We start from the raw sequence: 23,263 nt of genomic DNA on the forward strand, positions 1-23,263 counted from the left end.
TCTTTAGTCACTAAGTTGTGTCCTACTGTTTTGCGACCCCATGGACTGTAATCTGCCAGGCTCCTCTGTAAGGAGTCAAGGCTGAAGAATAGCTTATGTAAGAAATACATATGATCCTTTTTCCTCAATGCATAGAGAGTTTTCTTATTCAGAGCTCTCTTGGACCCACTTTCTATTTCTATTTATGCTTAAATGGATCAAGGAAATAAGAACAAGAAGTTCACGATTAAACAGTGAGTTTATTTCAACCGAACATGGGGAAACTCCTCTAATTTTTTTCTTAATAATTATTGCTTAACTCTGTGAAGTCAATATTCATGTTGTTTCATTTTATGCTCCATTATAGCTGCTGTGAGTGCTTTGGCAAAATTTGGGGCTCAGAATGAAAATCTTCTCCCAAGCATCCTAGTACTCCTACAAAGGTAACTAAAAGAATTTAAAAAAAAAAAGGAATGCCATGTGACTGAATAGATAATTCCTCATTGTACCATATCAAATGCCTTGTAGGGCTTAAGAGTAGAGCTGATAGAGTAAGTCAGGGGCAAATGGCGTTTTCCGTACTCTTGGTAATTTTGCATCTGCGAAGTGCACACAAAATTTAACTTCTAATTTCTCATGCATGATTTTGAGAAAGTGACTTAAATACATGTGCCTCAATTAGTATAGCAGAGGCCAACTTCAAAGAGCTTCACTGTGTAGAGTTGAAAATACCAGCTTTTCATGGTCTCTTTAACTCCCTATTTGATGAGGAAAAGACTTGCTTTAGCAAACACTCCGTGATTACATCTTGCAATTGAAGCAGAAAAATTGTAAGTCAAAAGCTGGCTGGTTTAAATAAAACAAATTGCCATTTGAGTAATATCAGTGCCTGGGTTTAGAATGCTTTTTAGTATCCTTGGAAAGTCTAATATTGCCAGTTTTTAGTTTGTAGAAGTCTAAATCTTTACCAAGGTCATGTGGTTGCAGATCAAAGAACAGACTCCAAACTGCTATCTTATGCTACTGTGTTCTTCCTAATCATTTTAATGCCTACTTATGTAGTGCTTCTGATTCATAATGACACCATTTCTTTACCAATTCAGAACAATACCCAGGATATATGGAGATTTTAGGAGCCACTGTTGGCTGTTGTTGAGCTCTTGTATTACGGTAGTATCAGATGGCCTGGATCGTGTCTGTTAGGCATAGTGGTAAAGCTCTGGATATCTTTTAGAGTGCTATGACATGCCTATTCTGTATCCCCTGAACAGGTGTATGATGGATACTGATGATGAGGTACGGGATAGAGCTACCTTCTATCTGAATGTGCTACAGCAGAGGCAGATGGCACTGAATGCTACATATATCTTCAATGGTCAGTGAGAGCCAAGAATGGAGACGAATATACTTTTGTTCTACAAGTGGTGTCTTGGAAGCATATCTCATGATTTGCATATGAGCTGGCTTCACTAGGCAGAATGCTTGGTTTCTGTCTCTGAATGCACTTCGATTTCTAGAGAAACCTAAAAGTATGTAAAAGTCCAAAGAATATTGCTTGTTCCTGGTTCTCTTTGAGCACCCTCTTAGATGGGTTTACCTTTTTCCCTTTTCTTATGCTGTCTTTGTTTCCACATGGCTCTGTTGCTTTGTTTTCTGGAAGATACTTCCATTTTGTTGCAGATATGTATGCTCAGCTCCTGTGCTTCCTCAGATGGAATTATAAGTGCCTATCTTCTTTAATAATTTAGCTTATAAACCTGTGGTTATAGTTTTCTTTAGAAAGCTTAAATAAATATTACAAATCTAGGCCTGCCTGGATCCTAGGATTGGCAAGAAGTTCTAGTGCTGAGAGTTTTCTGTTTCATAGGTCTAACAGTCTCTGTACCAGGGATGGAAAAAGCCTTACACCAGTACACGCTGGAGCCTTCAGAAAAGCCCTTTGATATGAAATCTGTTCCTCTTGCTACGGCTCCTGTCTTTGAACAGAAAGCAGGTAATGGGAACACTTTGTTTTTAAACTGTTTATAGTTTCACACCAATAAAATACACTGTTGGCATATTTTTTCTAATATTTCTTTTAATGGTCACTCCTTCTAAATTTTATAGAACTAAGATGAATGATATTTTTAAAGTTAGAGTTTTAAAATTTTTTCCTTATTTTCTTATGGAAGCAAGAATATGAAGTGTGGCATAGAATGAAAGATTTTTTTAATGCTGAGTGTTAGAGCATTGGAAGTTAGTTGTCAGTGTTTCAGAGCAGTAGTTATGTTGCCACCGCCTGTTTTTGTTTTCTGATCTTGATTAACTTCTTAGTTAATTTTCCTTTTGGAGGCTTAAAAAATAAATGGACAAAGTGTGTAGTGGTTTGAACTGAAAATGAAAGAGCTCATGCCCTCAACATTTTCAGTTTTCTGTTGTTGATACTACATAAGTAGTTTTTCCTATTTGAATAACGAGATTTGTTCTATAAACTGTTCCTTCTTTTCAGAGTAATTTTTTTAAAATATTCTGGTCCATAAAAGCAAATTCTGTATTTTGAGAACTTGCTTTATTTATTTCATGAAGTACGTTCACTAAGTACACTTTGAGTGTCCCTCCAAGAAGGGTGACAAAGAACCTCCTGGTATGATTTAGCAATAGCTTCTTATATATCTGCTGCAAGTTTTTGTCTTCATCTCCTATATGCATGTTTGACTTGATAGTGGCAGGGAAAGCTCACTTAACTGCTCATCCCTGTTTCTGTAGAAATCACACTGGTGTCCACTAAGCCCGAGAAGCTGGCTCCTTCCAGGCAAGACATTTTCCAAGGTATGATGATTTGATGTGTAGAGGGCGTAGCCCAACTCCCTAGGCATTGTAACTATAATGAAGGCCACCACTTTTTATTCAATTTTATTAGTTCTGAGTATGGGAAATCTTTATATGACTAAATATAATTTATTCTCATAGCTTCCTGTTGTTAGGACTACTGGAATCTGTGGGACTTGGCAATTTCCAGTTGTCAGCTTACTGAGAATGTTGTTCTTACCCTGTATCTTGGTTAATGGGAATCAAATTCTATGAAATTAGAAATTAAGTTTCTTTTTTATTTTTTGCTTTTAGTAATTAACTGTAAAGTGAAGTGAGAGTTGCTCAGTTGTGTCTGACTCTTTGTGACCCCCTGGACTATACAGTCCATGGTATTTTCCAGGCCAGGATACTGGAGTGGATGGCGTTTCCCTTCTTCAGGGGATCGTCCCAACCCAGGGATTGAACCCAGGTCTTCCAAATTGCAGGCAGATTCTTTAGCAGCTGAGCCACCAGGGAAGCCCAATTAACGGTATAAACTCTTACTTAAAAGATTACTTCACTAAAGCTTGGGGACACATTATTAATTGAGTGTTCTTAAAACATTTTAGCTACCCAGAGTAATATCTTCCCCTGTCTTATTTTTCTTCCTTCTTTTCTTTCCTTTTTTCTTGATAGAGCAACTGGCTGCCATTCCTGAGTTTATGAATCTAGGACCCTTGTTCAAGTCTTCTGAGCCTGTTCAACTTACAGAAGCAGAGACAGAATATTTTGTTCGTTGTGTCAAGCACATGTTTACCAATCACATTGTGTTCCAGGTGAGAGAAGTGTCATAACTGGCTCTGGTAAGGGATTTAGTATTAATTCTCCTTTAGTTTAGAATACACAGAAGAACTATACAAAAAAGATCTTCATGACCCAGTTAATCCCGATGGTGTGATCACTCACCTAGAGCCAGTCATCCTGGAATGTGAAGTCAAGTGGGCCTTAGAAAGCATCACTACGAACAAAGCTAATGAAGGTGATGGAATTCCAGTTGAGCTATTTCAAATCCTGAAAGATGATGCTATGAAAGTGCTGCACTCAATATGCCAGCAAATTTGGAAAACTCAGCAGTGGCCATAGGACTGGAAAAGGTCAGTTTTCATTCCAGTCCCAAAGAAAAGCAATGAATGCCAAAGAATGCGCAGACTACTGCACAATTGCACTCACCTCACACACTAGCAAATTAATGCTCAAAATTCTCCAAGCCAGGCTTCAGCAATATGTGAACCGTGAACTTCCAGATGTTCAAGCTGGTTTTAGAAAAGGCAGAAGAACCAGAGATCAAATTGCCAACATCCGCTGGATCATGGAAAAAGCAAGAGAATTCCAGAAAAACATCTGCTTTATTGACTGTGCCAAAGCCTTTGACTGTGTGGATCACAATAAACTGTGGAAAATTCTTCAAGAGATGAGAATACCAGACCACCTGACCTGCCCCTTGAGAAACCTGTATCCAGGTCAGGAAGCAACAGTTAGAACAGGACATGGAACAACAGACTGGTTCCAAATGGGAAAAGGAGTACATCAAGGCTGTATATTGTCACCCTGCTTATTTAACTTCTATGCAGAGTACATCATGAGAAATGCTGGGCTGGATGAAGCACAAGGTGGAATCAAGATTGCCAGGAGAAATATCAATAACCTCAGATATGCAGATGACATCAACCTTATGGCAGAAAGTGAAGAAGAACTAAAGAGCCTCTTGATGAAAGTGAAAATGGAGAGTGAAAAAGTTGGCTTAAAGCTCAACATTCAGAAAACTAAGATCATGGCATCTGATCCCATCATTTAATGGGAAATAGATGGGGAAACAGTGGCTGACTTTATTTTTTGGGGCTCCAAAATCACTGCAGATGGTGAAATTAAATTTTATTTAATTTAATTAAATCACTGCAGCCATGAAATTAAAAGATGCTTGCTCCTTGGAAAGTTATGACCAACCTAGACAGCATATTAAAAAGCAGAGACATTACTTTGCCAACAAAGATCCATCTAGTCAAGGCTGTGGTTTTTCCAGTGGTCATGTATAGAAGTGAGAATTGGGCTATAAAGAAAGCTGAGTGCTGAAGAATTAATGCTTTTGAACTGTGGTGTTGGAGAAGACCCTTGAGAGTCCCCTGGACTGCAGGGAGATCCAGCCAATCCATCCTAAAGGAGATCAGTCCTGAGTGTTCATTGGAAGGACTGATGTTAAAGCTGAAACTCCGATACTTTGGCCACCTGATGCGAAGAACTGACTCATTGGAAAAGACCCTGATGCTGGGAAAGATTGAAGACAGGAGGAGAAGGGGATGACAGAGGATGAGATGGGATGGCATCACCAACTCAACGGACCTGAGTTTGGGTAAACTCCGGGAGTTGGTGAAGGACAGGGAGGCCTGGTGTGCTGCGGTTCGTGGGTCACAAAGAGTGACTGAACTGAACTGACTGAGCTCCTTTAGTTCATGATTCTGGTTCCTTTTATAGAGAAGCAACTTGCCAGCATTTTTCTGGTTTTCTTCCTAACTCCATAGCTAGAGAGATGCCTTTGTGTGATGGGAAACTTTTGATGATTTAAACTTAAAAGGACATAAAACTGAAATGTCTGAAAAAGTTGGACAGCATAGAGTATAACCTGTGAAAAAATGATCGTCACACTTAATATCAGGGTAAATTAAGTGTGTTGTTCCAAAACCTTGGATTTCGATTCGAATCTCAGCCAGCTGTCAGACTTCTACCATCTTGTTTTGTAGAACTCAATCTCAGGAAAGAGGAAAACACTGGTGAATAATATGAACAAGAAAGACCTAGAGAATAAGCTTATCCTTGTTGTCTCAAGAAAAATCTTAGTGGGAGACATGCATGGTGTTTAGAGAGAGAAGGTTTAATGGATTCCAGAACTGACTCGTGGGTTATGGGGAGGAAGAAACAATTTACTTGGAAACCGTTCTTCATAACTTTCCTGTTTGATGACTTTTCAGTTTGACTGTACCAACACTCTGAACGACCAGCTACTGGAGAAAGTGACAGTGCAGGTGGAGCCATCAGAGTCCCATGAAGTGCTGTGTTGTATCCCGGCCCCCAGCCTGCCTTACAATCAACCGGGAGTATGCTATACTCTCGTTCGTTTACCCGAAGATGACTCAGTCGCAGGTACTAATACACAGAATGCAGGAGATGTGATTAAGAGTGCATTACCACTTGAACTCTGAAGTGTCCTGACAGATATCTGGGGTCCAAGAATTTGTTTCTTTTCTGGGAGTAATAAATGTAGTGATAATGAATGGTAAATTTATAAAGTTAGTTACTGCTACAGAAATACTAATTTTATAACCAAGTTTCTGAGTAAAATACGCTGGACATTTAATCTTAAAAGAGAAAGTGAATGTATACAGTGGTAGCCCGAAACAGAACTCAGACTTCCTGTTGAAACAGTATCACCACTAGTGGTGCACATACCTGATGTCCCCTGTGAAGGATCAGGGCCTGCTTCTCCCTGGTGTTTCTTTAGGGCAGCCTCAGGACTTTTTAGTTAGTAGACCCACGGCATCGTAAAATACTGTTTTTAAGGGTCCTATAACACAAGGCAAGTGTCTGAGAGTATGTCTCAGCCTAGTGACTGGTTTAACCAACATTTTTGTATGCACAGTTGAGAAAGGCTTTGTGATCTGCTTGACCTGTGTGCACTTGGGGATTGGGTTGGGAGCATGGTCGGGGGGAGGGGGCAGCGCGTGTGGGAAGGAAAGTAAACTGCTAGCATCAACAGTAGTTACAAATTTGGGGTTCTGAGACCTTATGACCTGCCTCCTGTGAATGTCGAGTATTGCACTTGATTTCTTTTCTCCGTTTTCCCACCTGAGTTCTTTCCTTCCCATATTTGCTGCAGAGTGTTCACAACTGTTACCCAGTTTGTACAGAAATAAGCACACACATTGCACTTACATTTTGAACAGTTTTTATTACTAGTACAGGAAAAAACAATTTTTACTACTAATACAGGAAAAAACATAGAGCTAACAAATATTGGGAAAGTTACAGAGTTACAAGAAATCGTAAAAGTACTAGTACATAGTTATCCCTGGTCATCATTCAGTTACATTTGGGGCTTAACCTGTCTTCCTTTAGCCCCTCTCCCAACTCCCTTTTTAGATATTGGTTCCGGGAGCGCCTGTCCAATCTTACCTGTGTTGGATGATAGACCAGGCTACTCAACTCTAGCACGAGGTAGATTCAAGTTGGCACCATTGCTGGGTCTGAACCCCAGGTTGTTCCCTCTGGCCCCAGGTGGACCTGCAGTTGCAGCCACCCTGGATCCATAACCCCCTGGGTAGGAAGGCACTTTCTATCTGGCCTCCACTATTTCTCCTTTGAACATTAGGCCATCCAACTTTAACCTTTAATTATCTCCTTGACCCCTTTTTATGAGGTTTCTCTTATTCCATTCCCTTTTAACTTGACTTTCTTTCCTGGTCTGTTTCCCTCTGATTAGATTTGTCTAATGTCCACCAGCCAGTAATTAAGCTGGCTGTACTCTTATGTAGCTAGTTTCATTTAACCTTATTCTAAACCAATAATTGGCCCAGTCTTAATGTAGCCCTGTGGCTTTTGCCATCATCCTGGATACTCTGTCCTTTTTCTAGTAGCCACCTCTCCATATTTCAAAATTCTAACCCCATTTTTACTTCCCACAAACTTTCTGTTTTTTAAGGAATGCCATTACTTTGTCACTTAATTTTAGAGGGAACCAAAATGCTAAACTCATTGAAGAATCAAGCTCTTCCCGATTGAGAATACTAGCTCCTCCCATTTCCCCAGGTTCACTTGGATAACTGATAACTCAGGTGCCTCACATCCCAGGGAGTGGTTCTAACAGAATACAATAAATACAATTTTACAATATCAAAATACATAAAACAACAATATTGAAATTACAGAAGTTACATACAGTATAGGAGAAAACAACAACAACAGAAAACATTTCTACCAACACAGAAAGCATAAGGGAGGTTTTATCCCTCCTTACTAAGGAGTTAATTTCTTTTTAAAACATACATCTTACAAATTAGCCCAGAGGTTTCAGCTTTTGGTCTGCTGGCTATGGACTCTTTTGGTTGATGGTTGTTAGTGGGGTGTTTTGTTTTTTGGTTGTTAGTATTTTGTTTATAAAAATTTGGCATTTGGAGAATTTTCTAAATTCAAAAGGGTTTGCTGATTGGTGTTCAAACTCAGGTATAAACTCTTGTGATTGTATCTCGGATAAAAGAAATGAAATTTAGTCTCAACATTCAGACTTTTAAAACTTTGAAAGTTTTAAAAAATTAGTAGGTTGACTTGCTGGTTTTACCAATGATTTTACCCATCATTTACCTGCTTAGGAAAAAAAAAACCAAAAACTCCTTTCTATTCTTTAGTCTGTGTTAGAAATTATGAAATTTTGAGCCTATGGCCAATCCAAAGTCTTTGCTGTGCAATGAATAGAAGAGAAATACCAGGGCACAGGTGGTAATACAAGTCTTTTTTCCCTATTCCTTCCTTTCAGCATTTTCCTGTTGCAGATATTCTGAATCTTAGCCAATCACATAAAGATCTATACATCACCTCTGCCTGTCTCATCTCAGAAAAGATATTTTCCACATAATTACAGGAAAAAAAATAGAAATTCTATAGATTGTGATTTCCTTCCTTCAACCTGAAAACTATTCAGAATACGAAGGAAAATAGGTTTTGGAGACAGATAAATTAGGATTTGAATTCTGACTCTGCTATACACTGAGTGCTTAATCATAGGCAAATGTTTTGATCTCTGTATACCTTTTAGGATTATTGTAAGGATAAAATGAAATTAAGTAAAGTGATGAGTATGGTGCCAGACACATAGTAAATACTTAATAGATAGAAGGTATTCTGAAACTATCCACTTTCTCCCTTTACCTAACTCTTTAAAAATCAAGCCGTTCACAGTTCAAAAGATAGAGACCCACCGATTTCCTCAGAAAGTTATTCTGTCAGTTGTTCTTTTCTTTATCTTTAAACCTTCCCATTTCTCCTTACTGTAAAAGTGTACAAAAAAATCTATGCCATCTGAAAAAATTTAAACTCAACATCAAGTATTGCCATAACTCCTTCCTTGAAATCTTGGGAAAATTGTAAAAAGAGTAATCCACATCTTAAGTCTCAATTAGTCCTACTGATCTTCTGTCCTCCAGCAACTACCCTTTACTTAAAGACTGTCAGAAAAGCCTTCAAGGCAGCATACTTTCTTTCTGTGTCCTTTCTCACACAGCAACTTTCTTTCCTCTGCATGTTTATTACACCAGTAACAACACATACATGCAACATTCTATGAATTTTTTCCCTCCTTGGGGCCTCTGTAATGACCATACCCTTTTGTTTTATTACTTACTCAGAACCATTCTAATCCCTATATTGCTTTTATTATTGAACTCTCAGTTCTTATAGAATCATATTTCTTACCTCAAACCATCTGAACAAATTTAAATAGCCCTCAACAGAAAATATCCATACCAAGGTCACATTTACACAAGTACATGTCTGAGTCTCTTCTGTTTTTCATTAGGGATGCTGCCTCCCACTTAACAATTCACAGCTCTTTCATATGATACATACCTACATTCATATTGTAGTTCTTGACTTTGCCTACACCTCCTTAAACCTTTATATTAACTGGAGCTACCCCAGGATTCTGATGGACTCCAAACTCTTCTCTGAAGCTGCTGTTTCCATTCCATTATTTGCTATTCAGTATTGATCATATTAACTCCTGACATTCCGAATTAAATCAACAATTTCAGTTAAGTAAAATTTATCTCAATTTCTTTTTACTCTGACTCACCTCCAACCACTCACTGGGATTCATATTACTGATCCTTAATGAAACCTTGCATTCTTCCAAGCTAAGCACATAATCTGCAATCTTTGCTCAAACACTAAAAAAGCAGGCAGGATAAGTTGAATATTGCTATTTAGCCACAATATATCCACTCCCTTTATCACTAGAATTTGTATGAGTCTAGCTACAGAGTCCATATTCCTCCAAATTTGACCTGTTAAAGAGACTGGCCAAGGTTCAAGTCTGAGACACTCATTCACTTGTTCATTCATCTCATAACCAATTTCCCTTTCCCCAAACCCTGAAGTTTTTAACGTTTCCTCTGTGCTGACTTTGAACCTTTCTTCCTGTCCTACTTCATGTTCGCCATCGTCACTGATAGCTGTCGTCTTTATTGCTGCCTTTCTTGAATGCTAACACCTCTCCAGAATGCAGTGCAACCATGGGATATCCACTCACTTCTTCTTCCCTCCCTTGTAGCCTTAGAAAAAGCCTCTGCCTGTTGGTACCCCCCAGGTTTGGTTCACAGTCTGGCCTTTAAATGCCTTCAGTATGTGAAAATGTGAACCTACTCTTTATTATTCAAAACAGCCCCATCCTCTGGCATGCACTATCGTCTCTGGATGTCCGGAGTCCTGACATCACGAGGACTGCTGCTCACGCTCTCCCTTCAGAGTCTGGTTTTTCACTTTCTCTCTATATGACTATTCTCTTGTATCCACCCACTCTGACATAATTACCTGGTAGATTTTTTTCAGGCAGCCACCAGTTTCCTTGTGACAATTTCTTTTTATGTTTTCTCCCATTTTTCCTTATTTCATTAATTGTGATCAAGTTGAATAGGTAGCACTCTGCATCATAACTGATATAATGTTCCTTAATAACTGCAAGAATGATTTATATGTATACTGTCAACTAAGTTCCCACTGTAACCACTTCTTTCCATTTTTCCTTTGCTCACTTTCATTAGAAAAACAACAAACATATGAACACTTTATCAAGTATGTGTAGGAGGCATATTTTCCCAGTGCTAAATACAGTTCTTTAAAAATCCAGTTGATTGCACCGTACCACCTTTGCTTTGTACTTGACCATGTTGTAGCCTCTCCCTCCATAAACATTCTGCATTGTCTCTCTTTCCATAAAACAGTGCTTGCTCATGGTTATGACAGATGGCACCTATGCTTTCTTATAGTCACTAGTCTGCACCTATTGTCTGGCCTCCATACCACATACTGTGCCCCTCCTGCCCATGAGATCTGCTGGATTCCAGACTGGGAGCTCTTGAAGCTGTCTTCCTCTTTTCTGTGGAGCCCCTTTAACTACCCTGACCCTTTACACAGCCATGAGGTCCTCCCTGCCCTCCATGCTGCCTGTCCCTTTCTTTTCCCATTGACTCTCCTCACCCATCTCAACACTGGCCCACCACCTTCACAGCCACTCCAGAATCCGAAGTCTCTCTTTCTGCACGCTGAGTGTGAGTGAGCCTTGCTCAGCCATCCTCTGCCTTTTCTCCACTCTTGTGTTCCAGCCCCTCTGCTTTGTCCTCAGCACGCCATCCTGCTCCCCGACCACCTGCCCACAGGGGCAGTGGGCTTTTCCTTGATATCTGCTCTCTCATTGAGCCTCCCTCATGCTCCCCTGTAGCCAGCTCTTGGTCTGCAACACTGTAGTGGCTCTGTATGCTGTCCCCATTCATCCCTAAGTACCTGCTTTGTCAGGTCCCTCAGGCTTCTGTCTGACCTTGTATCATTTCATCTAGTCATGCTCTGCTCTGACAGGCTTGTTTCAAACACTTCCTGCAGCCCACTACCTCTACCAGCTCATCCGCCTCTGCCTCATCCACTTCTCCTGTGTTCCACCCTGGCCCCAGCCATGCTGTCCTCTGCCTCCTGTGAGGGCTTCCTCACTGCCCTGGCCCACTCCTGGGGGCAGAGCTCCGGATGGACATCCAGCTCCATCCTTTTGCTGCTTGGCTGTCACACTTCATGCACTGTGTTACCTGACCCTCTCAACACCCTCTCCCACCCTAGATAACGGGTGCCATCGCCTCACCTTCCTCACTCTTCTTACCCATTAGACCTCCGCTCCTCTACCACCTGTTTCAGAATGCTCACCTGATCCCTCCTACCCCTGGGGCCCGATTTCATCATCTCTCTTGACTTCCTTCTCTACTGCACAAATGCAGAAGAAACTGTCCAACCTTAGTCATGTGATACTCTTTAAAGAGGCTACTGTCTGAACGTTCCAGCTCATTCTCTGTCCTGTGTATCCTTCTTGATCCTCACCTTCTACTCAACCCAGTTCAGTCCTCTCTGCTTTAGCACTGGGATACACTGTGCTGAATCCACACTCTGCCTTCCAACCCACCCTCATGTACCAGGCTGAGCTCACCTCCTGGGCACCAGGACCCCATGTCGCCCCTCCCTATAACCTTTTGTGTTTCCGTCCACACCCTTGTCTCACACTCTTCTGATCAGGTCTCGGGGATCCACGGCATCTGATTCTCCTACTTTTCCTTTCAGCACAGCGCTCTCACGTTCTTCTCACCCTCTTGCCCCCACACCTGCCAGCCCCCTTCCTGACACCTCCACCCTCCGTCCAGACCTGCACAGAGCTCTGGGCCGGCTGTCTGCCCTCCCGCTCTCCTCCTCCTTCCTAGCAGTCACCTCTCCCACCCCCGCCACTACTTCCATCAGGTGGGCGTCCCTTCTGGTGTTCTCTGCACAAATGCACACGACCTGCTGGCCCTGCTGCCCGCCCTCCTGCCCTCCTCCCTCCTGGTAGTCATCCCTCCCCCAGACGCTCTTCTGCACTAATCTCTCCCACCCCCGCTGCCATTTCCATCCTGTGGACATCTCCTCTGGTGTTCTCTGCACAAAAGGACACAACGCTCCTTCTTTTCAGACATCACTTCCAACTCCGTTGACCCTACTAAAGAATTTTAAACTTTAAGCTCAGGGACACCATGCTTGCAATCTACTCCCAACTCATTGACAGTAAACCACCCCTCATCCTACCCCCCACCCCCCTTCACTCAGGTGCCTTGTCGGCTACATTCATTTATTCGCTGTCTGCCTGGTCCTGGGTCCTTTTCCTCCAAGTCTGACATCTAGATTCTGATGCCTCCCTCTGCCCCCACCCCGGGGGCTCATCTGCTCACCCTTCACCTCTCTGCCCAGCTCTCCACCTGCCCTTCCCCCCAGTGATTCTCACCCGAGGATGCATGACCCCCAAGGCTGGCCTATCAGCAGCATCTCTGAGGAGTGTTTTTGGGTTTTGTTTTTGGATGTTTTTGGGTTTGTTTTTGTTTGGAGCAGAGCACTGCTCACTCTCCGATGTTCTGATAGGCCTCCCTTGGGGTCCATGCCCCAGCCCCCCCGCGGGTGAAAACCACCCCCCCCACCCCGGGGAAGAATCACTGCTGTGGAAGGCCAGCCTGCCTCCCTGGGCTGCACTCTCCGCTTGCCAGCTCCTCAAAGATCCCAGCACTGCTCCCCTGACACTGGCCCGGCACTGTCCTCCTGGAACCACCTCGTTCCCTTCCACGTTAGCTCTCTGACACCTGACGTGCCCCAGACCCCCGTCTGCATTAGAGCACTTCTCTTGTTAAGCCACACCCCTGCCAACACTCCTCTCCCCATCCCTCACCCTTTATGACTCTCAGGCATTGGGATAGTATCTTTGGTGCAAACCTGTCCTTCTTGGCACTGGCACTGTCCATTACCCCAGGTTACTCCTCTTCATTTCAGACCTGTGACACCGCCCCCCTGGGGAGCCTTGCCCCCCCCCAGTCTCCCTGTCCCTCTGTGTTTCCACTGAGCAGACCTTCCCCTTCCTCCCTTCCTGCAGTGACTCCCCTTTGTCCTCTCTGTGGACTCACTGGTCCTCCCGGTCCTCAACCTGTAGTCATCACCCCAACACTGGGCGTGTCATCAGTACAGAAGCTCAGTTAAAGCACATGATGTTCCCAGTATCTGAAGTAGGCTCATAACCACCCCACTACCCTGCATCCTTGATCCCAAACATCCCCCTCCCACGTGCAGCTCTCTCAAACCTGACCTGAACCCCAACCCAAACCCGTTCCCTACCCACCCCTGATACCACCTTCCACTCTATCTCCAGACCCATCCCCAGCAGATCGGATCCCTAGTACTGAAGAGCCTGGCCGAAAGTACTACCCCAGTCACGACATTCCAGGCTGCAGCAGCCACTGCTCCCATCCACTGCTAGCTCCCCCATTTCGTTCCATGCCTCCATCCATAAGCCTCAGCCCGCACTGGCTGGCCCTGTAACTCTAAGTCCTTCTGGGTGGCCTGTCTGCCAGAATGCCTCTCTGCCACCTCCCTCTTCTTCCCCCTACTGCTCTCTAGCCCGTGTCCCTTCCCTTGCCCTCTGCTCTCCATCCTCCCTGGGTGCCTCCCATCACCTGGTCTGTCTCTGCCAGGTGACCCTCCTGTCCTGCCACATCAAGACCCCGTGTGGACATTCCTTCTTGTGGCCTTTCCTCACTTGATCCACTCCTCCCCTTCCCCTCCCTGGCCCAGGGAGAGCGTCAGCCTGTCCTCTAGGCCCATTGCCTCGTCTCCATGCTCCCTGATGCCTGTCCTCACTGCCCTGGGTCATCCCTTCTCCATAGGCGGTACTCCCTCCTGGGACCTGCTCTGCCAGCTCACAGGCCTTCCATCCCCTGCCCTGCCCCCTTCTCTCCAGAACCACCCGCTGTCTCTCGTTCAGTCCTTCCGTGGCTTGGGCCACGGTTTCCTTTTAGGCTCCCTTTCCTTAGCCTGGCACTCTCTTCTTTTCTCACTTCCCTTTTAATCCAGCCACTGCTCACAGGATTTACACCAGGCCCCTGCCTCCCCACCTCCTCCCCCCTCCTCCTCCGTTGCTCCACCCTCTCCTGCTTGGACCCTGGAATGCACCCCTGCCCATTGCCTTGCTCTCCTGCTGCCTGATGACATGGTTCAGATCTCCCCTTTACCCTCTTTCCCGCTCAGCTGTGCTTTAAGACTCTTCTGGTTCTCCGTCCCATTCTGCCGGCCTTCTATTCCCCACATCCAGCCTCCTGATCTGAGCCCCCAACCCCAGTCTCCACCATCCTGCCCTCCACGCTCTCTTCCTTTGCCTCTCTGCCTCCCCCATTTTCTTCTCTGACTAGACCTAAGACGGTCCCTGTTTTCGCCCCCTGGTTCCTTGTGTGGAGTCTCTGCCACATTCTAGGCCTCGTCTACCCTTTAGAGGTCCCTTGTAAATACCAGAAGCACTGCTGATACCACTTTAGTTCCAGCCACTCCTCTGCCAATTCTGTCTGCTCCCCACCCGGGACCCCATCCCCTTGAGTCCTTCCTCCAGCCCCGAAGCTCCCTGCGCTGTTCCTGTGCAGGCTCCCTCGTCTCTCCCTGTGCAGAGCTGCCTGCTTCCTCCACGTGACCAGTCATCATGGCCCTGTCTCCAGCTGCTCCCAGGAGCCTTGGGTCTTCACCAAAACTAGGCCGTGGCATCTCACCTGGTCCTCTCTGCTCTGCTCCCACCATGTGCCTTAGTACCACACAGACCACTCTTTAGGAGTTGTGAGGTCAGCAGCTGTCCCCGCAGTCATGAGGTTTCTCTCTGTCCTGTGCCTACTGTCCCTTGTCCCGTAGACTGCCTGCCCAGTCTGCTCCCTGCTCATCGCCGCCTAGGATGCCGGTCTCTCTCTATCCCGACTGGGTGGGGATTGGACATTCCTTGCCCCATCCTCTGCCTTTTCTTTAGCTCTCTAAGAAATACTCCGCTTCATCCACAGCATCCACCCTATCCGCTACCTGTTGCCAGTCCCGTGAGGTCTTCCCTCTCTGCCCCTCCTCCGGAGGCATGCCCCTGCTGCTGACTGCCACGTCCTGGTCCAGACGGTGCTCCACTGCATCCATGCTCTCCGGAAACAGCCAGAAGGAGCCTGCATTTCCGGTCTGCCATTCTGGAACAGGTGGCTGCTTCTGGGCCCTCTCTGTTTCTTCTCACCATGCCCATCTCCACCGCGCCACTGCCTCTAGCTGCTCATCCTGCGCTGGCCGCATCACACCTCCCAGTTCCTCACTCGCCTGGCCTGCGCTGTGCTCTTCCTCCTGAAGGGGCTTCCTCATGCCCTGGGCCCACTTTGGGGGCAGGTTCTCCACACCCACTGGCTCTTAGCTCCCTGACACCTCTCTGGGCACAGTGTGTTCCCCGACGCTCTGAACAATCCTCTCCTGCTGGGCGAGATCGCCTCACCTTCCTCACTTCTGATCTGTCAGACCCTCTCTCCTCCACCACACTCTCCCACCAGCTGGAGACGACTCACCAAACCTCCTTCCTCTGGGCCCCATTTGCCGGTCTCTGCTGCTTTGCAGTTACTGCACACATAGCAAAGGAGCAGTCTTCCCTGAACATGTGACAGCTGCCACTGTGACCCCTCCAGCTGGACTCAGTCGTCTCCTCTGCTCTGCGTGCCCTTCTCCGTCCCCTCTCCGCTGCGGGCCCAGTTCAGTCGTCTCTGCCTCACTCACACTGTGACACACTGTGCTGAATCCACAGGCTCCGCCCACCTACCCCCGCTCCAGATTCAGGCTGAGCTCACCACTCCTGGCCCACGACCCCACATCGTCGCTCCCTGTCCTAACCCTCCACGTCTCCATCCAGACCCTCGTCGCGCCCTCTCCTGACACAGCTCTCGAGGCCCCTTGGCCTCTGATTCTCCTCCTTTTCCTTCCATCACAGCCCTCTGACCTTCACACCCTCCTGACCCCACTCCTGCCGGCCCCTCTCCCTACACCTCCACACGCAGTCTGGACCTGCACAGGGCCCTGGCCCGCTGTCCTGCCCTCCTCCTCCTCCCTCCGGGCAGTCCCTTCTCCCCCCACAAGCCCTCCTGCACTGGGCTCACCCGCCTCTCCATGCCACACTCCGCACGCCCTCCTCCCGCCCGCATTTCATGGCTCTCAAGACTCTGACGGTGTCTTTGGTCCACTTCTCCTCTTTCTCACTGCTTGTCATTTGTCCCTTTCAGTAGTTCATCCGTCCTCGTTTCAGATCTGTGAACCCCTGCCCTTTTGGTGATCTTGTCCATCTGCCTTTCCTGCCCTTCAGGTGCTTCCCTTCCACCTTTCCTGCAGCAACTCTCCTTTTGTCCTCTCTGGGGAGACTCAGCATTCCCACCCTCCCTCTTCCAGGGTTGGTGTCACCCCCAACACTGGACTTGTGGTCAGCCCACAAGCTCAGTTAAAGTAGATGACACACCTAGATCCTGGAACTTGGCACGTGTCCCGACTCCCATCCCCCCAGCCCCACTGATCTCATCTCTGCTCTCCTGTCTGACCCAGTCAACTTCTACCCACACCCCTACCCCAAACCCCAAACCCTATCGCCCAGCTCCCACCCTGTCTCAGCTGGATCCGTAATAAGGAGCCTGGCTGAACAGTTCCACCCTGGCTACAACATTTGAGGCTGTGAGGGTAGCCACTGCTCCCCGCCCACTGCTAGCCACCGCCCCGTCTCCACTCCTGTCCATGGCTCTGCCCCCACTGGCTGGCCATTCCTTCCAGATGGCACCTCTGACATCTCTCTGGATTCTTTCCTGACACCTCCCTCTTCTCGTTGTTCTCTTGGTGATAACCTGCCTGTCTCCTTCCTCCTCTCTCCCCTCCCCATCTGCCTCATGCACCTCCCATCACTCTCCATCATCTGTCGCTGGCAGTGACCCTCCGTTGGTGGTGCACGGAGACCGCCACGTGGACACCCCCTCCTGTGACTGTTCCTCGTGTGATCCATTCCTTCCCTTTCCCTCTCTGGCCCTTCTCGAAGGGCCATGATCTCATCTCAATGTTCCTGATGCCCGTCAAGTTGCACTGGGTCACCCCTTCTCCACAGAGGGTGCTCCCTCTTGTGACCTGCTCTCCTCAGTCTTTCCTTGCCCTCTATGCCTCATTCTTCTCCCTAAGTCCTGGACTGTCCCTGGCCTGGTCCTCCCACTGGCCCCAGCGACCATTTCCCTTTGGCTCCCTTTACCTCAGTCTTGCACTCTCTCTGCCTCCTCTCTCCTCCCTTTTAATCAAGCCATTGCCCACGGGACTTTACACCAGGCCCCCACTTCCCCATCTTGTCCCTCCGCTGCCTCCACTGCTTCATCTCTCCTCCACTGGAAGCAGGGTGCATCCCTGCCCATTGCGTTGCTCTCCCTGATGACAGGTTCAGAGCCCCCTCTTTCCCTGTAGGCCACCATTCCCTCACAGCACCCATGTGCATATCTTTCAACCCTCCAATTGCTTCTCATCCCCTTTGTCCTTGCCTGCTCTGCTGTTTGGCTTCAGCCACTCGAAGCAGACTCCCTCACCCCTCAAGCATCCCACCCACTGCGCTCTCCTCTTCTGGCCCTTTCCTGCCCACGGTAATCCCTGCTTTCCCCTGATTCTCTGTGCAGTCTCTCTGTCACTTGCTAATGTCCACTCTTCATCAGCCAAGGGATAGCATCACCCAAGGGATAGCAAGGACCCCGATTCTGTGATGGACTGCAGATGTTGGTGCCACCGTAGTTCCCACCCATCCCTATGCCATTACTGAACAAGTTTGCTATCCACACACTGGGCTCCACCTGGTCCTTGCCACTGACCCTGAGGTTCTCTGCCAGGGTCTATCTGATGGCGCCACCCTGCTCTGTCCTCTGTGTCAACTGTGGCCCTTTGCACTTTGCTCTGAGGGACTTGGGTCTTCAAAGGCCCCAGCGATGATATCTCAACTCTGCTCTGCTCCTGCTGTCTGGCATCAATACCACACAAAAGCCTCCTGCCTCATGAGATCCATCAGAGCCCCGGACCGGGAGCCCCTCAGGCTTCCCTGCTCTTCCTGGCAGTACCCCCTTACCTGCGCGGAGCCCCAGCAAGTTCATGACATTCTTTCCCCTCCTCACTACCGCCTGTTCCTTACGTTTTCCATCGATTCGCCCGACCCAGCTCCTATCCTGAGGATAGCTTCCGCAGCTGCCCACACTCCAGTGTCTCTCTCCAGGCCTGTTGCCGCTGGACTGGCTCGGCCCCTCATCCTCTCTTTCTCCTGCTGTTGTCTTCAGGAGCCCCTCTGCTTCCCCCTCAACATCTCATCCTACTCCCTCTCCCAGCTGCCAGTCTTGCGACACATTCCCCAATCTTTCCCCCAACTTCTTTCTGGACCTGCCTTTATGCTCCCCGAATGCCAGCTTCTTGGTCCCCAGCATGCTGGAGTGAATCCAGGCTGTCTGAACTCACAGCAAAACACGCTACTTTGGGGGTTACCATTTTGGAGAAAGTCATTGCTTCTAGGTGCCCCCTGACCTTTCATCATCTCACCAGGTGTTACATGGACAGGGCTGTCTCCATATTTTCAAACCACCACTGCCTCTACCATCTTACCCACTCTGGTCTCACCCACCTGTCCTGACTTCCTCACTGGCCTGGCCCTCGTGGTGCTCTTCCTCCTTCACGAGCTTCTTCGTGCCCCTGGCCCACTCCCGCAGCTCAGTTCTGGATCCTTCACATCTCTCCTTCTAGCCCGTGGTCAGCCATCTCTTGGTGCACTGCATTTGTGTTCCTCTCAACAAGTCTCTCCTGCCCTGGCTGCCGGGCGCCGTCACGTGAGGTCCCTCACTCTGCTGGCCCGCTGGACCCCGCTTCCACTCCATGCTCTCCACCTCCCACAGACTGCCCACCCATTCTCCTGGTTTCAAGGTCTCTCCTGCTTTGATTCTCTACTGAAACATAGTGAAAAAGAAAAAAAAACCCATAAACCTGTCCTACCTGACCTGTGAGATTCTTTAAGCTACACTGTGAGCCTCCGACTGGATTCCATCATCTCCTCTGCTGTGTGCTCCCTTCTTGATCCTCACCCACTGCTCACCCCACTTCAACCCCCTTTGTGGCAGACACACCTGAATCCACAGGCTCTGCCCACCATCCCGTTCTCAGCCATGAGGACCAACACTGTATTTCTCCTCCAGGACCTCGGAAAATCGCTCCCCATAAACTTGCATGTTCCCATCAGGCCCTCATCAAGCACTCCTCTGCCACAGCTCTTGGGGCATCTCGGCCTGGTTCTCCTGCTTGACCTTTCACCGCACACTCGCACCTTTTTCTCACCTTCTTGCCCCTGTGTCTGCCAGCTCCGACATGACACCTGCGCCCTCCGTCCAGACCTGCACAGAACCCTGGCCCTGCTGTCCACCCTGCTCACCCTCCCCGCCCTCAGTCATCTCTCCCCCAGACGCTGTCCTCCACGGGGCGTCCCAGCCCCTGTCTGCACTTTGTTAGTGTGGACGTCCCACCCGGAGCTCTCTGCTCAGAGACATACAACCCAGCTTCCTTTTGCTTCCCACTCCCATTCTCAGCCCTGCTCCTCAGGCTTCCTGGGCCCGGGGAACACAACCATGGTGCCCCACTCTCCACCACAGAAGGTGAAACCTAAACCACCCCCTCTCAAGTCCTTTGTCCGCTACATCCATTTGCTCACTGCCTGCCTGGTCCTGGTCCTTTGCCTCCAAGCCTGACAATCTGGACTCTGATGCCTCCCTCTGCCACACCCAGGGACTCATCTGCTCACCCTTCACCTCTCTGCCCAGCTCTCCACCTGCCCTTCCCCCCAGTGATTCTCACCCGAGGATGCATGACCCCCAAGGCTGGCCTATCAGCAGCATCTCTGAGGAGTGTTTTTGGGTTTTGTTTTTGGATGTTTTTGGGTTTGTTTTTGTTTGGAGCAGAGCACTGCTCACCCTCTGATGTTCTGATAGGCCTCCCTTGGGGTCCATGCCCCAGCCCCCCCGCGGGTGAAAACCACCCCCCCCACCCTGGGGAAGAATCACTGCTGTGGAAGGCCAGCCTGCCTCCCTGGGCTGCACTCTCCGCTTGCCAGCTCCTCAAAGATCCCAGCACTGCTCCCCTGACACTGGCCCGGCACTGTCCTCCTGGAACCACCTCGTTCCCTTCCACGTTAGCTCTCTGACACCTGACGTGCCCCAGACCCCCGTCTGCATTAGAGCACTTCTCTTGTTAAGCCACACCCCTGCCAACACTCCTCTCCCCATCCCTCACCCTTTATGACTCTCAGGCATTGGGACAGTATCTTTGGTGCAAACCTGTCCTTCTTGGCACTGGCACTGTCCATTACCCCAGGTTACTCCTCTTCATTTCAGACCTGTGACACCGCCCCCCTGGGGAGCCTTGCCCCCCCAAGTCTCCCTGTCCCTCTGTGTTTCCACTGAGCAGACCTTCCCCTTCCTTCCTTCCTGCAGTGACTCCCCTTTGTCCTCTCTGTGGACTTAGTGGTCCTCCCGGTCCTCAACCTGTAGTCATCACCTCAACACTGGGCGTGTCAACATTCCAGAAGCTCAGTTAAACCACATGATGTTCCCAGTATCTGAAGTTGGCTCATAACCGCCCCCCTACCCCGCACCTTGATCCCAAACATCCGACTCCCATGTTCAGCTCTGTCAAACCTGACCTGAACCACAACCCAAACCCATTCCCTACCCACCCCTGATACCACCTCCCACTCTGTCTCCTGACCCCATCCCCAGAAGATCAGATCCGTAGTACTGAAGAGCCTCGGCCAAAAGTTCTACCCCAGCCACAACATTCCAGGCTGCAGCAGCCGCTGCTCCCACCCACCGCTAGCCCCCCTTTTGTTCCACGCCTCCCTCCACAAGCCTCAGCCCGCACTGGCTGGCCCTGTAACTCTAAGTCCTTCTGGGTGGCCTGTCTGCCAGATCGCCTCTCTGCCACCTCCCTCTTCTCCTTCCCCCTGCTGCTGTCCAGCCCGTGTCCCTTCCCCTGCCCTCTGCTCTCCATCCTCCCTGGGTGCCTCCCATCACCTGGTCTGTCTCTGCCAGGTGACCCTCCTGTCCTGCCACATCAAGACCCCATGTGGATGTTCCTTCCTGTGGCCTTTCCTCACGTGATCTACTCCTCTCCCTTCCCGCCGTGGCCCAGGGAGAGCGTCAGCCTCTCCTCTAGGCCCATCGTGTCCTCTCCGTGCTCCCTGATGCCTGTCGTCACTGCCCTGGGTCATCCCTTCTCCATAGGGCGGTACTCCCTCCTGGGACCTGCTCTGCCAGCTCACAGGCCTTCCATCCCCTGCCCTGCCCCCTTCTCTCCAGAACCACCCGCTGTCTCTCGTTCAGTCCTTCCGTGGCTCGGGCCACGGTTTCCCTTTAGGCTCCCTTTCCTTAGCCTGGCACTCTCTTTTCTCACTTCCCTTTTAATCCAGCCACTGCTCACAGGATTTACACCAGGCCCCTGCCTCCCCACCTCCTCCCCCCTCCTCCTCCATTGCTCCGCCCTCTCCTCCTTGGACCCTGGAATGCACCCCTGCCCATTGCCTTGCTCTCCTGCTCCCTGATGACATGGTTCAGATCTCCCCTTTGCCCTCTTTCCCTCTCAGCTGTGCTTTAAGACTCTTCTGGTTCTCCATCCCATTCTGCCTGCCCCTCTGTTCCCCACATCCAGCCTCCTGATCTGAGCCCCCAACGCCAGTCTCCACCATCCTGCCCTCCACGCTCTCTTCCTTTGCCTCTCTGCCTCCCCCATTTTCTTCTCTGACTAGACCTATGATTTGAAGGTCCCTGTTTTCCCCCCCTGGTTTCTTGTGTGGAGTCTCTGCCACATTCTAGGCCTCGTCTACCCTTTAGAGGTCCCTTGAAAATACCAGAAGCACTGCTGATACCATTTAATTCCCAGCCACTCCTCTGCCAATTCTATCTGCTCCCCACCCGGGACCCCATCCCCTTGAGTCCTTCCTCCAGCCCCGAGGCTCCCTGCGCTGTTTCTGTGCAGGCTCCCTCGTCTCTCCCTGTGCAGAGCTGCCTGCTTCCTCCACGTGACCAGTCATCATGGCCCTGTCTCCAGCTGCTCCCAGGAGCCTTGGGTCTTCACCAAGACCAGGCCGTGGCATCTCACCTGGTCCTCTCTGCTCTGCTCCCACCATGTGCCTTAGTACCACACAGACCACTCTTTAGGAGTTGTGAGGTCAGCAGCTGTCCCCGCAGTCATGAGGTTTCTCTCTGTCCTGTGCCTACTGTCCCTTGTCCCGTAGACTGCCTGCCCAGTCTGCTCCCTGCTCATCGCCGCCTAGGATGCCGGTCTCTCTATCCCGACTGGGTGGGGATTGGACATTCCTTGCCCCATCCTCTGCCTTTTCTTTAGCTCTCTGAGAAATACTCCGCTTCATCCACAGCATCCACCCTATCCGCTACCTGCTGCCAGTCCCGTGAGGTCTTCCCTCTCTGCCCCTCCTCCGGAGGCATGCCCCTGCTGCTGACTGCCACGTCCTGGTCCAGACGGTGCTCCACTGCATCCATGCTCTCCGGAAACAGCCAGAAGGAGCCTGCATTTCCGGTCTGCCATTCTGGAACAGGTGGCTGCTTCTGGGCCCTCTCTGTTTCTTCTCACCATGCCCATCTCCACCGCGCCACTGCCTCTAGCTGCTCATCCTGCGCTGGCCGCATCCCACCTCTCCCAGTTCCTCACTCGCCTGGCCTGCGCTGTGCTCTTCCTCCTGAAGGGGCTTCCTCATGCCCTGGGCCCACTTTGGGGGCAGGTTCTCCACACCCACTGGCTCTTAGCTCCCTGACACCTCTCTGGGCAC

The 23,263-nt window shown here is 49.0% G+C and overlaps 1 protein-coding gene across 1 annotated transcript in view; it reads left to right on the plus strand.

The window, feature by feature from the left end:
• COPG2 (coatomer protein complex subunit gamma 2) overlaps nt 1-23,263 on the plus strand; it is a 143,328-nt gene that overhangs the window by 82,212 nt on the left and 37,853 nt on the right. Inside the window, exons 15-20 of the mRNA XM_018046921.1 lie at nt 347-422; nt 1,251-1,354; nt 1,847-1,972; nt 2,725-2,787; nt 3,445-3,584; nt 5,772-5,943. Of these exons, the coding sequence (XP_017902410.1) occupies nt 347-422; nt 1,251-1,354; nt 1,847-1,972; nt 2,725-2,787; nt 3,445-3,584; nt 5,772-5,943 (681 nt within the window). The remainder of the gene's footprint in view (nt 1-346; nt 423-1,250; nt 1,355-1,846; nt 1,973-2,724; nt 2,788-3,444; nt 3,585-5,771; nt 5,944-23,263) is intronic.

Source organism: Capra hircus, chromosome 4 (assembly GCF_001704415.2).
Source record: "Capra hircus breed San Clemente chromosome 4, ASM170441v1, whole genome shotgun sequence".
Lineage (NCBI taxonomy): Eukaryota > Metazoa > Chordata > Mammalia > Artiodactyla > Bovidae > Capra > Capra hircus.